The 16,013-nt window shown below is 33.5% G+C and overlaps 1 protein-coding gene across 2 annotated transcripts; it reads right to left on the reverse strand.

The window, feature by feature from the left end:
• Window positions 1–8,272: 8,272 nt before the first annotated feature.
• On the reverse strand, window positions 8,273–14,873 carry LOC131161568 (2-oxoisovalerate dehydrogenase subunit alpha 1, mitochondrial-like). Of its 2 annotated transcripts, none has more exons than XM_058117409.1 (9): window positions 13,736–14,873; window positions 10,368–10,508; window positions 9,968–10,150; window positions 9,677–9,834; window positions 9,477–9,576; window positions 9,292–9,403; window positions 9,041–9,180; window positions 8,763–8,948; window positions 8,273–8,691 (listed from the first exon to the last, which is right to left on the reverse strand). In XM_058117409.1, the coding sequence occupies exons 1-9, from the start codon at window positions 14,087–14,089 to the stop codon at window positions 8,524–8,526; spliced, it is 1,542 nt and encodes a 513-aa protein (XP_057973392.1). In that variant the 5' UTR covers window positions 14,090–14,873; the 3' UTR covers window positions 8,273–8,523. The 2 variants fall into 2 exon arrangements, with proteins under 2 accessions (XP_057973392.1, XP_057973393.1); XM_058117410.1 differs by having other exon boundaries at window positions 10,368–10,505; window positions 13,736–14,386.
• Window positions 14,874–16,013: the final 1,140 nt, after the last annotated feature.

Raw genomic sequence — 16,013 nt, forward strand, 5'->3', positions numbered from 1 at the left:
TTTTTATTACTATTATTATTGTTATTATTTTCTTATTATTATTATTATTAGTGTTTTTATTATCTTTATTTTACTATTATTATTATTCTTAATTTACTATAATTATTCTGGATTATTATTACTATTATTTTTATTTATTTATTTATTTTTTACCTTATTATTATTATTATTATTATTATTATTATTATTATTATTATTATTATTATTAGCATTAGTATCTTATTTTGGCTATTATTATTTTTATTATCTTTATTTTTATTAGTAATGTTATCATTATTATTATTATTATTAATTATTACTTTTAATGTTTGTATTATTACCTTATTTTTATTAGTATTATTATTATTATTATTTTACTGATAATATTTTTATTATTTTTAATTTTACTATAATTATTTATTATTATTTACTGTTAGTAGTAGTAGTAGTATTATTATTATTATTATTATTATTATTATTATTATTATTATTTCCTTATTGATCCTTATATTATTATTATAATTATTATTATTAGTACTACTATTTTCATTATTACCATAATAGTAAAAGCAGAAAAATAAATAAATAAAATAAAATCGAAAAAGGAAGTTTTTTTTAGGGTTTTAGAATTTTTTTTTTTTTATATAAGGGGGCGCTGCCCAAAAAGAAAACAGAACAAAAAAAAAAAAACCCTTCTCTGCCATTCTGCTCTCTGCCCACAGCCGAGCAAACAACCTCCAGCCGAGGCCATCCGCCGCCCCCTCATCTCAACTCCCCTACCTCTCCGAGTTTTATCTTGGCACTGCAACCGTAGACTCCCAGCCGTGAGCATCCTTCACGAGCAGCCCCCCTGCTGCTCCCCCTCGCCGCACAGCCGAACGGCCCCATGGCCGCCTGACATGCCATTACTTCGGCAGCTTTTCACGACCCCGTTACGCGTCCACCAACTTCCCTGCCGGAGCACCAGCAGCTGCCAACCACAGCTCCGGCCAGACCCACCACCACTCCTTGCTCCTACAAGCACTCAGACCCCCGCGGCCGCACCCGTTGCTGCTCACGGCCACGACCCCTCGACGCCGCCACCACCTTCTCCGGCGATAGCAGTAGCAGCTTCCACCATCACCGGCGTTCTCCATCAACACCAGACTGAACCCAAACCTCCGGCGAGACCCTCATCATCTTCGGCCAACTGCAGCCGCCGTGAACAACACTAGGCCAACCGAGGCCCTCCTCTGCTGCACCATCTTGCAGCAGTCCCCTCTGAGCACCCGCGGTGGTGAGTCTCTGTAAATACATGCACACACACACACCTTATGTTTTAATGTTTAAATTTTTCTTTATTTTATCCTTGTTATATATATTAAAACTGTTATTGAAGGTTTTTTTTTTTATGTTGATCATATTGTTATTATTATTTGTATATTATTATTAGTAAATTGCTTGGATATTATTATTGCCATTATATTAATTGTATTAACATTATTATATTGATTTTACTTGTATTAGTGTTACTTTGTTTGTATTATTATTAGTAATGTTATTATATTGTTGACTTATTATTATTAGTATTATTATTATATTGTTGGTATGTTCTTATTATTATTATTATATTATTGGAGTACTATTACTATTGTTGTCATTTATTAGTTATTATCTAATGTGCATATATATTATTGTTATTGCCTTATATGTTTATTTGTATATTTATATTATTTTGAATGCACATTTTTTTGTATAGTTTGTATATTTGCATTATTATTGTGATTGCCTTATATAATTATTTGCATATTCATGCACATTCTATTGTATATTAGCTTACATGTTTTCATATTATTATTGTGTTTCAATTTTAGGTTTTTCTATGTTTCCATATTGTATAGTTTACATTTTAATTATAGGATTGATTTGTTTCTTTAATTATTTCCATATTGTATATATTTATATATATTGTTATATTGTTATATTATTGTCGTATTGTTATATTGTTATTGTTGTAGCGAATATTCCTATAGTGTATATTGTTATATTATTATATGGTGTATATGAGTATAATGTTATATTAAGTATGTTGTTATATTTAGTATTCTTAGATTCACATTCATGTTAATAATATTGGCATATTTTAGTATTATGTTAAGTTTAGTATTTTATTCTATATTATTATTATTATTGTTATATTTTGTGTTATTTATTAGTGTATATTTTTTTTAAGTATTCTAATATATATGGTATTGTTTTAGTATCTTTAGTATCTTCATATATATAGTATATGGTATTTTATTGCTTATTATATGTATTGTGGTAGTTTAATATCTTAGTTTATTATCCTATTATCATATATTGAAACCTCCCAAAGAATTTTGTAAATATTTTAAATTATTTTTAAAAATTCTCTAAATTTTGAAAATAAATCTGGGAGCTATTTTTGGTAAAGTATTTTCTTGATTTTCTTCCCTATGATTTAATTGCGGGGGGTATGAGCCTTCGGGCTTCACGTATCCTAAGCTCTGAGGGAATATATATATATATATATATATATATATATATATATATATATATATATTTATTTATTTATTTATTTATTTATTTTTTACATGTATTTCTAATTCATAAAAAGGAGTAATTTAAAGAATTATTAGATTAACTTAGGAATAATTTCAAATTAATTAGGTATTGTTCGTAAGAACAGGCGCGTAGGGGGTGCTCGTACCTTCCCCTCGCGTAACCGAACTCCCGAGCCTAACTCTTGTAATGTAGACCGATTCTACCTCTAACGGGGTAGTAATCATGTGTTCTAACCGCACTAAAGGTTAGTGGCGACTCCGATATTCCATGTTTTTCCTTAAAAGTAAAAATAATTTTTTATTTCGCCGCCCGGGGCACTCGCGCTCCCGGGACGTCGCGACAATGAATAAATAAGATTTCACCTAAAGTCACAAACTCAACTTTAATAGTTTTCAAAGTTAAAATAAAAGAGTTTGTCAAAAGAATCCTAAATTCAAAATATGTTTTCAAAGGGACAAGTTTTTAACATTCTAGTTTTAAGAACATTTTTATACTTAGTCCCGGTTGTGTCAAAACGAGCTTTTTGTCCTAAGCACTCAAGAAAGTCAAGTATATTTTCATAAAGGATATACTAAGCATATAAGATATCGAAACAATTTTTCAAATGTATTTTTACTAACAAGATATCTTATATTCAAGGAGAAACTCATTTGGACAAGTATTAAACTTTATTAGATTTAATATATTTCATATACTTTTGTCCAAGAATGTTTTAAGTGATTAAAAGGCTTTTTGGTTGGGTTTAAAACCTTAATTATGCACCAATCACCTTTCCTGAACATCCTTTGGTATTTGGGGCATAACTTTTGTTAGAAGAGTCCAAAAAGGACTATCTTAGTGTCTATGGAAAGTTAAGAAAAAATCTCACAACTTTTATGTTGATAGATTTTTCTAATTCAGGGCAGTGGTCGACTAGAATAAGGGAATAGTCAACCAGAAATTCCAGTAGCTAATTTTTCCTCACAGACCAAGTAATTGGTCGACCAGTGCAGGGCAATGGTCAACCAGTGGGTGAATGGTCGACTAGACAAAGTGAATGGTGTGAGGTTTGTTTTGTAATTACAATAAGCTCATTGTGGGGAGTATCATTTGTATACCCATCTTATTGTAAAGGTTCTGTGTGGACCTAAATGAAGGTTCTTTGTAAGTGTGTAGGGATTTGTTCCCGAGTGTAGGGTTGTATACCCGAGTTGTAAGGGTTGCTCTACCGGGAATGGAGCGTTCATAGTGGATTATGGAATCCTTGACTTGGTGCCAAGGCATGGACGTAGGCTTAGTGCTGAACCACATTAAATCTCCGGTGTTAAGCTTTCTCTCCCTTCACTCTTTATTTTATCTTGTGTATGATTTATTTTGTGTATATTGTGATATAATTTTCTGCAATATTGCCAAGTATTTTATTTTGTAGAACAATACAAATTCTGCGAAAAGAATCCATTCACCCCCCCCCACCCCTCTAGACTATATACTCTCGGGCTGGGACGCTTAACAATACTATCGATGATTTGAAATCGAGACCAAACAGTCGATGTAACACAAGAAAACAGTTGACTATTTCTTCTAAACCTAACAAAACCTTGACGAATTGGTTCTGCATACCAACATCTCTATTTTTCACCATGTTTTTTCTTTGTACATGCTTTCCACTCAACATATGAGCCACATATTACAACAGATGTATAGTTGTAGCCATATGAAGGAAATAGTTTATAGTAAACTTGATGCAAACAAAGATATCTCAATTACATAGGTTATTGTAGAAGAAAATAACTTAGCTACAGAAGTTGTGTTTGTGAGTGAGGAATGGTTGATACTTTGGAGAAAAGAAAGGAAAATAAAAAGAATTTCACTTTTCCATATTTGATTATCAAGGAAAATGAGAAGAAAATAAAAAACATCAAATCAATGAACAAAGTTTTAATTCTACACATACTTAATATTTGGTTTTTCTTAATTCTTAATCATACTAGAACAATTTTTCATTTACTTGATATAGAAAGAAAATATAGTGGAAAATGAATGTCCTTATTTCCCTTTCCTTCCTCCAAACAAAATCCTTGATCTAAATGGGATATTAGGCTAAGTAAAAAATTAGACCCTCTCAAAAGAACACCATGGTCTTCTGATCAAGGTTTTCCAAATAATGAAATTATTCCAAATACTGAATTTCTCGTGGATTCCACTTGATGGGGTTCACATATAATACAATAGGACTCACTATTTGAAACTATACCACATATAAATTTATCTAACTTTTGAAGAATCTAAAAGCTTTTTAATATGAGTGGAGTAAGCCAAAAACCTCATTATATATACCTACATTCTCCCTACACACATTATATATTCCCCCCACCCCTACCTTGTGGTTAGTACTATTGCTTGGTCCAACTTCAAGCCATGATCTTTGATTTTTTTTTATCTTTATTGGATATTGTTTCTTATATGGGGCAACTTGAAAGACTCCAAGGCATCCTTTTTATAAGATAAAGGTGTGTAAATTTGTCAAAACAAAAAAATGAGTTATACTATATGTCATGAGCTCATATTATAATGGACCTATGATGACACAGGTTCATGTGGTAGGACCGTACTAGGTATAGTAGTGTGGATCCCACACTGTTGTACCTCGTGGAACCTTACTACGTGGGCTTGTATCATTACGAGTCAGTGACACTGAATATTTTACTAAAAATATAAATCTTATTTAGATTATTTAAGTGGATATTTTAATTATTAATTAACACAATTAATTAGAAGAAAATGAAATACAAATATTGTTACTTTTAAAAAAAATCAATAAAACCTTATTTATTTTAGATATGAGAAGAACAATTCCAAGTCTATTGATTAGTTAAGGTTTAAATATAGTGTAAACTATTGTGTTCTTTAGTTTCTTCTCCTAAAAAAAATGTTTTGATAATGTTTATTTTTCCCCTAAAAACAATGTTGAATGCAATGCAAATAAGCATCAACACTTGGAAGGAACGAAGTTGATAAATCTATGTTACATATCAAATTTGCAAGTTAAGAAGCAGCAAAAGAGAAGAATTGTGCCCTAGCTTTTGCTCGCGAGTCTTGCGAGCCTCCGTCACCGGACGTCGCTTCGTCAAAGGCGAATCTCCGAACGACGAATCTAAGAGAGGCAGGAAAAGAAAATATTTAGTACACTGCTCAGACGAAGAAAATGAAACAACTATGACCTCGCTTTCCTGTGGTAGTGGTGGTGGTATCATCCGCGACTCATCAGGTAATATTAAGGCCGCTATCTCTGAAAAAATTGAGGCAGGTACTAATAATAGAGCGGAGTTGTAGGCTCTCACTAGTGGTGTTCAGCTCTATAAAGAGTTGGAATATTAGAATATTTGTATTGAAAGAGACTCAAAATTAGTGGTGGGATGGATCACATTTGGAATTTGCTCTTCCTAGTACTTATAGGACTTTTGGGAATTGTTAGAGGAGGAGCTTCAAGACCTTCAGTTCTCTATAAAGCATCAATTTAGAAAAGGTAATCAAGTGGCGGATTACTTAGCTCATCAAGGCGAGGGAGGCAACACGAGGAGATATTTTATAGGTGATGTGCTGCCAAGTAAAATGAGATGTCTAATTCGTATGGATAAAATGAGTATTTCAAGCCTTCATTTTTAAATGTCATCATTTGGTTCTTCTATGTTTTCCTCAGGTTTTTGTTTTGCACGTAATTGACCTTAGTTTGCAGGTATTTTGTTTTTGTTTGTGTTTGTTTTATTTTGATTCATATGGTCTTGTTTAGGTTGTTTTAGTCGGATAATGGTACGGGTTTTGTTAGGCTTGTATTGATTTTGTGGCCTGGGATGGTTTTGCTAGTTTATTTGTAAATCCCTTGTGGCATGTTTGAAACCACAGTTTTCCTCTACCATAAATGAGGGCTATCAATAAATTTGAGGTTTTCGTAAAAAATAAATAAATAAAAATAATATATAGTGTAAACAAAGCATCAAGAACCACTTAAGCTATCACACAAACGTACAAGAATAAATTTTATATTTATAATACCATCTTATCTAAAAACCTTTTAAGCTTGAAAGTGTAAACAAAAGGCGTGTCTATTATATTAAAAAAAAAAAATTGCTTAAAAGGGGCAGTTCTTTCATGTAAAATTTGAAATTCACCAACCCACTGAAATGTTGAGGATTTACATTTAACAATACTTTTCACTTGCATGGGTTCAAGGGCTAACATGACATCTTATAATTGATGGATTTTAAACTTTACGTGAAGAAAATATTTCTTTTGAGCATATTACTATACATTATCTTGTTATACATAAAAAATGACACATCTCTCATCTCATATCTCTTCCCACATTCTTTTGAAATTTAAATAAAATATATATGTTATAAAAATTTGAAATCTAACCTTTAGGATATATGTTTCTTAAAGAACTCTATTGTTTATGTTGAGTTGAAATATAATTTAAGAATGAGGCAAGGGAGGTGTGTGCTTACAGACTAATAATGGGGTAGAATAATTCTTAAATGTAAGAAATGTATCCAAATTTCATGTTAAATTTGGTCTCTCCAAGAAGGCCTAATGATAAGGATACTCTAATGCATTTACACCCTATTTGGGAACTTGAAATTTAAATCTATTTGGATTTGTATTTACTTGGATAATAATATATACAATATAAAATTGTGTTAACTTTGGTCCAAGTCCACATGAATCCAAACTCAAAGTCCGAAATTTGTGTTCCCAAACACAATCTTTAGTAATGGAAAACATTATATAAAAGCTTACTAAAAGATGTACGGTTGTAGCCAAATGAAGGAAATAGTTCATAGTAAACTTGATGTAGGCAAAGCTCTCTCAAATGCATAGGTTATTGTGGAATAAAATAATTTAGCCACATAAGTTGTGTTTGTGAGTGAGCAATGGTTGATATGCTAAATCAAAGAAGCTTTACACTTGGATTGTAACTGTTAAAAAAATATATTGGAAAAAAGAAAGGAAAATAAAAAGACTTTCACTTTTTCATATTTGGTTATCAAGGAAAGTTTGAAAAAAATAAAAAAACATATCAAATCACTGAACAAAGTTTTAATTCTATACATACTTAATATTTAGTTTTTCTTAATTCTTGATCATATTTGAATAATTTTTCACTTGATGGGGTTCACATATAATACAATAGGACTCACTATTTGAAACGATTTCATTGAATAAGAAAATAAAAAGTTCTGACCGAAGGACTACGCTGATCCTTTGGGTAAACTAAGGAAAGGCATATTCTTGCCTTCGCTTGTTTAGAATTTTCTTTCTAGCACTTCTCTTTTGGCTCCCACTCATTCTATACCTCTCTAGAAAACGCCTTAAAAATTGAATTTTCCCAACAAAAAAAAGTACACTTCGATTGAAGAATTCAAATCACAAGTCTTCAATTGTTTAGTACCTCACATTTCAATTTGCATACATGCTTAATTTCGATTTTCTAAAAAAGTTAGGGATTAAAAAAAAATTCGTTAGCAATCGAACCGGCTAAACCGTATGAATAAAAAACAACCTTGGGATTACACCCCAGCCTGATTTTTAAAATATAAAGTTGAAAAAGTTTGGGCTCGATTTCCTCAAATGGGTTTGCAAACAATTCCCCCAAGCCCATTCAACCCTAAGGCCACTCCAAGCCCATAAAAAGATTCAAATAGTTGATACTCCATTTTCCTGCATATGGCTCACAAGAAAAGCTATTCCATTGGTTAATACTGATTCCCATTATGCTTCTAGAGAACAAGAATACAGCTGAAGTTTCTAATTACATTTACAAAAATCCTTCTTCAAAGTTACTAAATCACAAAATTATAGATGAAGGCATTGCCTTGACAATGAAAAATAGTGAAAAAAATTTTTTTTGAAGGAAAGAAAATTGGGAAGAACAAATTAATTAGAGAGTTGCTCTTGTTACCAGCAGACTATATATGAACATTACCAGTTCAATTGAGAAATCTAAACAGGAACATCAGATGGGTATTCTTCTGGGTGTTTTCTGATGGTTTCTCTGAGTGATTTCTCTTGCTCAACAAGGTTCAATGGTGGATCATCATACACATCAGTGAACAACTCACCCAATGGCTGTTTGTCAGTTCTTTCCGCAGATTGAATTGCTTTCAATATCTGAAAGAACAAATAAGTCAATGAATTCTAGCCATGAAAAGATATTAAAATGTTCATGTTTTTTTGCTCACCTGATCCCGGACCCTAGTTCGAAGGTCTGATTCATCTTGTTCACTCCACCAACCATTCCTCGAAACCCATTTTCTAAATCTCGCGATCGGGTCGCGCGCCATTTTCCAGTGCTCGATCTCATCAACCGAGCGGTACTTGGTGGAATCATCAGATGTTGAATGGTGTCCGACTCGATAAGTGAGAGCCTAAAATGGAAACCAGCAGTTCAGAAAATGCCCATTTCACAGACTACTAGAATTGCAGTGTAAACAGCCACTCCGGTTGCTTATACACTTACCTCAATTAGTACAGGTCTCTGCTCACTGATCACCATTTCACGGGCTGCTCGAATAGCACTGTAAACAGCAAGAGTATCGTTTCCGTCTACCCGAATGCTTCGAACTCCATAAGCTTGACCCCTAACCACAATACCATCGCCTGCCAAATACAAGTGAGTTCACAATTCAGATTTGAAGAAAATACATGGGCTTTGGTAAGGAACTACTTGAATTGTCGAAATAAGAAAAAGCCATGGGCAAAGAAACATACTTCGAAACTGTTCGGTGGTAGGAGTGCTGATTGCCCATCCATTGTTGCGACAGATAAAAATAACCGGAGCTTCCGTAACTGCTGCAAAATTTAAACTGGCATGGAAATCTCCCTGTCACAATATTACAGATATTAGTTGAGAGAGAGAGAGAGAGAGAGAGAGAGAGAGAGAGAGAGAGGTTTACCTCACTGGTGCCACCATCCCCAATGTAAGTGACTACACAGGCATTCTTCTTATCCATTTTAAGGGAGTAAGCAGCCCCCACAGCTTGAGGAAGTTGTGTGCTGACAAGCATGTACAAAGCCCAATGAAGATTCATTCTCAGTGTTGACTATCAACATTACTTTATATTATGGTCAGTGTTGAAAAGGATCTTGATCTTACGCCATGGGCGATGACACGGTGACATAGTTGTGCTTGTTTGACCCGTAATGGATGGGCATCTGCCTGCCTTTCCCGTAATCCGCCTTGTTCCCAAAGCACTGGTCTGCAAATTCTTGGAAGGTGAAACCCCGCCATAGTAGCACCCCTGGCTCCCTGTACTGCATCACACATTCACTCAGATCAAACATAGACAGTAACAATCATTCTCATGAAAAGAATAGACCCAAGTCGAATTCAACTAGTTGCTTGTTCCCCATTTTCCAAGGAACAGGTAATCCAATACAAACTTGCCTGAGGAAGGACAACATCATCTGAGGTGAGTGCAGCTGCTGATGCAATGTTGATTGCCTCTTCTCCCTTTGAAGTGATATAGAAGGAAATTCTCCCTTGCCTCTGCGCCTCGAAGAAAACGGTATCCATTATTTGAAGGGCAACCATGCTGCTGTACATCTTTACTGCAACTTCCTTGCTTACCTAACAAATGTGAAAGTGTCAATAGTCGATTTGCATCTACACTTAACAGCCAAGGGTACTTAACTACATTTCCACAGGAAGTTCTAGTGCAGATATGCAGTTTATATGTACTTTGCATCGATCATTTTCGAGTACTTAAAAGCTTAATTCTGTGGCGCTTTGGTACGATTTTTCAAACTGGATTCAAAAGATTGGAGTACACAGAATGAGGAGATACCTGTGGTGATGTGCCGTGCATAAGGGACTGTCCATCATCGTCGAGTACCCGATAACAACGTATCCTTTCTGTGGGGGACTCGGGAATGAATCTCATTTTGGAGGTAAAGGAAATTGGTCCTCCTGGAAAATCCAGTGTCTGCTGCAATAACCAAAAGGCACATTCAGAAGAAAAGACTTGGCTGAAGATTGCAAATATGCATCAATAGAAGATCTCAGAAGATCAGTTACTCCAGTGTAGGAAATTCATCCATGTATGCATTAGCACAAAGGGTAAAAAATTTCGTAGTATGACGAGCTTCAATTCCTAGTGAAGCTATGGATTAGTTTTTAACTAAAAAATCATTTTAACAAAAGCAAGAAAAATGATGTCAAATTTAAAATGATAGGAGAGGGTTGGCTTCCTTACACGATAGCAGGACAATAGATCATTGAGGAGACCTATCCCACATGCAGGATCGTGTACCTAGTGTTTAACTTAATTTATTTCATGAGAAAATCACTTCAATTAAAATAAATAGAATCTTTATGTGAATACAAAAACAAATGTGTAAATACTAAGCAAATATTTGAACGCAAGAATAAAATAGAAAGAGAGTAGAATAGATTGCAAATTAAATAACGAAAGAGAAAAATTATAAGGATCATATTCTTTTTATTTTATTAATCATAGCTATAGGGGTCATGTGAAGAGGCACCTTTCCATAAATTGGGAAATATAATTTAATTTTATATAATATTCGATTTAAATTCATACAAAATAAATATAAGATACAAAAAATTGTAACCTCCAAACATGGGATTAGCTTCGAGTTCTTCATTTAGTTCATCAAATAAGACTTAGAAAAAATGTGCAGCATCAAATACTTCATATGTACATATGAGTTATGCTATGTGCCACGGGCTCATGATAGCATTGACTTATGTGATAGGATTCAATTAACCAAGATTCAAAAGCTGAAATTTCACTTATGGAGATTTTTGGAATCGAACGACACATGTAACGGATGTCCATCTTGCAAATAAGGCATTTCTTGTTAAGCAAAATTTTGGAAATGATAACCCCTCTAGGGGTATTTTAGTGATAGGTTTTACAGGAATTGGACGATCATGTTTGGTCAAATATCTCACGACAAACCTCACTAGATATAATACTGTCATTTTCTCCTCTCTTTCTCTCTCTCTCTCTCTCTCTCTCTCTCTCTCTCTCTCTCTCTCTCTCTCTCCACACACACACACACACACACATATATATATATATATATAATATCTTTTTTAAGAATTCCCTTGTGAGCTTGTCCCACATTAGAAAAATAGAGTGGATGATGGGTGCTTGTATACATGGTTGGATCCAAGACCCAATAGGTTTAAGCTTTTGGGTCAAGTTGGTGCTCACTCATGTGTATCAAGTCCACCCATGGGCTCCTTCGGTCCTAACAAATGGTATCAGAGACGACAATTCATAACTCTGGTTAAGCGACATTGAAAAAGTCGAGACGGGAAGTTAATTCTCCTGACGTACTAATAATTGAAGGACCAAGTGTGTAGCTGAGGCCAATAAGGATCATCTAGGCTGCGGATGGATCCGAATAGGGTCAAAACGTGAGAGGTAGGATTAGTTCGGAAGCACATGGAATGCAATCTGACGCACGTAAGGCTACAGTGGTAAGGCCCACTTGAGCAACTGTTGGAAAATTGGGCTTACTCCCTGAATGGAGACAATTTCTGTTCAAGGTGGAGCAGTTAGAACTCACAAGTGAGAGGAAAATTGTTGAAAATTCCACTTGTGAGCTTGTCCCATATTGGAAAATTAGAGTGGATGATGGGATCTCAAGATTGAAACCACGGTATTCCTCCACCATAAGTGAGAGATTTTCTAATAAAGTTAGGAGGTGTTGTCCTCTTTTTTTGTGAAAAAGAAAAAAGAGTGGATGATGGGTGTTTATATATATGGTTGGACCCAAGACCCAATAGGTTTAAGCTTTTGGGTCAAGTTGGTGTTCATCCATGTGTATTAAGCCTACCCATGGGCTCCTTTGGTCCTAACAATCTGCACATGCTTTTATAGAATATATTAAATTTTTTTAAATATATATATGGCTAAGGGTGAGCATAATTCGGTTAAAATTGAATTAACCAAATTAACCGAATAATTAGGTCGATTCGTTTCCATTTTCATTTTCGTTGAATTTCGGTTTTTGGATTTGGTTAATTCGGTTAACTGAATTAACCAAATAGTATAAATTAACAATAAATAATTATATATATTATATATTAAAATATTTTATATATTATATATATAATAAAATTTTATTTATTTATATCTATTATATCTATTAAAATTTAATATTATATATATATTAAAATATTAAATCGGTTAACCAATTTAATTGAAATTTGGTTCGATCGGTTTTGAATTCGGTTAAATATGAAATTTCAGTTGGTTTGGTTAATGAAATTTTTTAACAAAAAATTTTTGATTAATTCAATTAATTAGCCGAATTAACTGAACCAACCGAATGCTCATCCCTATATATGGCTGTGTTTTATCCCAGAAGGAAGGGGACAAGGGATCGTTATTGAATTATATTTCTCTGTCAAGCTTGAAAAGCACATGCACCCACTGATTCACACTTTTTTATTTTTTTAAAGATAGTCTTAATCATAAAATAATATAAGACTATTTAAATAATATTTTCCATTAAAAATAAAATAATTTTTATTATATTTTTTGTCTTTGTAATAAACACTATTAAGAATGTTAATTTATTCAATTATGATTTGCTTTTTTTAAAATAATAATAATAAGTTTAGTGATATGTAAAATAAGATTTTGATCATTTGTTTAAATATATTAATTTATTAATTTTTTTTCTTAATAGTTAAACATAAAATTCATATATTTTCTCATATTTTCCATATTCTAAATGTACCCATGAAAGTTAATTTGCTAAACATGACCAAGTAAATTGGTCAAGAATTTATTAGTTAAATAATTAATAATTGATAACCTCAACATAGAATTGAATAAATATATCCTAAGAAATATCAAATCTAATATAGTGGTTTGAACTTTATGTCCTCAAATGCGTATCATTAATTTTGTACAATTTCTTTACACCAACTCCCTATCTTTTAAAAATTATATAAATTTTAACTTCTCAAAAAAAGCTATCTGGGATGATCCCGACCACTTGTGGAATCCTCCCGAGATAACTTTTCCGAAAATTAATAAACATTTTCTAAACAGGTGAAAGGATGAACCATTGGGTTCAAGACCCGATTTTCAATTCGAAGATGAGAGGCACAGCAACAAGTAAAACAATTAAAAGGAAGTTAATTAGAGAAGGGAAGGGAATTAACTAACACCTGAATTTGAACTTGGTGGTGAGGCTTATCAGAGAAATCCTCCTGCAGGGGATAGTTGAGCAGCTCTGCAGCAGCTTTGGTTGATTCAAAACGCAAAACAGAGAGACCAAAGGGTGTTGTTGACACTAATGCTGCTGCTGCTGCTGATGATGATGATGATGATGAGTGCTTGCTGCTGCAGCAATGGCGGTGGAGAGTTCTTCCTCCTCCTCCTCCTCCTCCTGATGATGATGAGGTGGCAGAAGTATTGCGCATGATCACGATGATGCCCTTCTCTCTCATGATCCTCTTCACATGATTATTCCCAGCAATTATAATACTGCTACTCGTTCTTCTCCAAAACCAGATTGCCATGGATGATCAAGAACACAGCAGATGCGGAAGAAGAAGAGTTAACTAGTTATTACAGAAGCCGCTGCAGAAAAATTATCTACGTACATGGGAAGTAGACACAGAGAGATGAGATCGAGGCTGCTTAATCGTTTCCTTTTTTTTTATCTTCCAATTCAATTTCTTTTCGTGGGCATTGCCCAATTAATAGGTAGAGACGCTGTAGTCCCTCACGCTTTTCCACTTCATAGCTGTAGACAGGTATATGACGCATCGCCTTCTTATTAAGAGCTTAAACAATGAAAATTATGATGCGTCTCTCTTCCCGGGTCCATGCATATTGTGTTGATGCAACGCATATTGTGCTGATGTCAAATGCGTAACAAGTGGATTTCACTTCTTTTAATTTCAGTGGAACCCACTTATTAGGTGTCTTACATCAACCTAACGTACACATAAGTTGAATTGATAAGTCATATTTAAGGCAATTAAGTCTTCCTTTCCTTAAATTTTTCATTATTACTCTCAAATGGTGTATAGTCTTTAGGGCTAATTCTCGGGCACAAAAAGCTAAATTAATTTTCTAAAATCATCGATTCCTTGATTAGTCTTTGGTTAATTAGTCTTTCGCAAAACCCACTCGTATTTTCTAGGGAAAAAAAAAAATCATTTGTCGAGTGTCAATGGGTTATAACGTCTTCCAGCTACATACTAACCCCAAAAAAAAAAAAAAAAATGAAAAAATAGCGTTTCCGATTGCATGTGCACTAATTAACATGATGCAACGTATTTATTTTTTATTTTACTTAATTAAGATCCTTCCTCTTCCTCGTACCTTTATCATCTTGCCGGTGTAAAAATCAAACTCTGCATCAATAGTTTCGCGACAACTATTACCTTCAGAAAATGAAATTTTCTATCTATTTCTGGAAAATACTTTTCATCATATGCTACGTTTTTGGTTTTATATGCAAAATATCCACCATATATGATGTTAATATATATAAATATTTTATAATTTAATGATAATCATAGTGCAGTAAGAAGAAATGATAGAAGACCATGACAAATGTGAAAAACACCAAAAACCATTTTGTCCAGATGATGAGTGGGAGGCATGTGGCATGGACAGATAATACAAAAATCTTCTATTTTTGGGGTGAAGTTTGAAATTATGTGAGCTATTCTAAAATTAAGAAAAATTATAATACGCAACTTATACCCAACTGTCGAAGCCTCGATGAGTAAGAGTTGCATCGGTAAAAGGAACAAGACAAGTGGTGCAAATTAAAAGACGAACTGGTGCTCGGTGCACAAAGTGTTGGGACCGGGGGAGTTTCTGGGCCGACTTAATATACATGAACGAGCACCAACTTTGATCCAAACTCTTAAGCCGTTATGTGTTGAGTCCAACAATTTAGAGAAGAACTCATCCTCTACTTTAGTCTTTACAATGTGGGACAAACCTGCCAGTGTAATTTTCAATAATTTTTCTTACATTTGGTTAAGTTTGACCACTCCCTCGCGAAGGGAACTCATTACTTCTTTTTAAAAAATAAAAAATAAATAAATAAAGAAATAAAAGCAGCATCTCCTAACTTTATTAGAAAACCCCTCACTTATGGTGGAAAAATACCGTGGTTCTAATCTTGAGATTTGGGACAACTCAATCATGAGAAAGACATGAAATCACAAGAACCCACTCGACATGAGTGTTCTATATTGAAAACAATATACAACTATTCATTTTGAAGATATACGGGATTAGCATTGATAGGATCTACCCTCCTCTTTTACGGGATCAACATTTGTAGGAATACATGCATAAACGCTTAAAATTAGCTCGAACCATATACTACTTATTAAAACCGGGAGAGCATTTATGTCGACTTAATAAATATGGATAAGCACCAACAATGAGCCAAAAACTTAAATAATTAGGTACCAT

Source organism: Malania oleifera, chromosome 8 (assembly GCF_029873635.1).
Source record: "Malania oleifera isolate guangnan ecotype guangnan chromosome 8, ASM2987363v1, whole genome shotgun sequence".
Classification (NCBI taxonomy): domain Eukaryota; kingdom Viridiplantae; phylum Streptophyta; class Magnoliopsida; order Santalales; family Ximeniaceae; genus Malania; species Malania oleifera.

Bases quoted from the DNA above. Each gene is read 5' to 3' on its own strand.
- LOC131161568 (XM_058117409.1), bottom strand. From the start codon at position 14,089: ATGGCAATCTGGTTTTGGAGAAGAACGAGTAGCAGTATTATAATTGCT. The intron at 9,835-9,967 runs GCAAGTTTGTAT...TGTGTGATGCAG, and splicing joins ATGATGTTGTCCTTCCTCAG to TACAGGGAGCCAGGGGTGCT. The intron at 8,949-9,040 runs GTAAGTGTATAA...TTTCCATTTTAG, and splicing joins AGAGACCTGTACTAATTGAG to GCTCTCACTTATCGAGTCGG.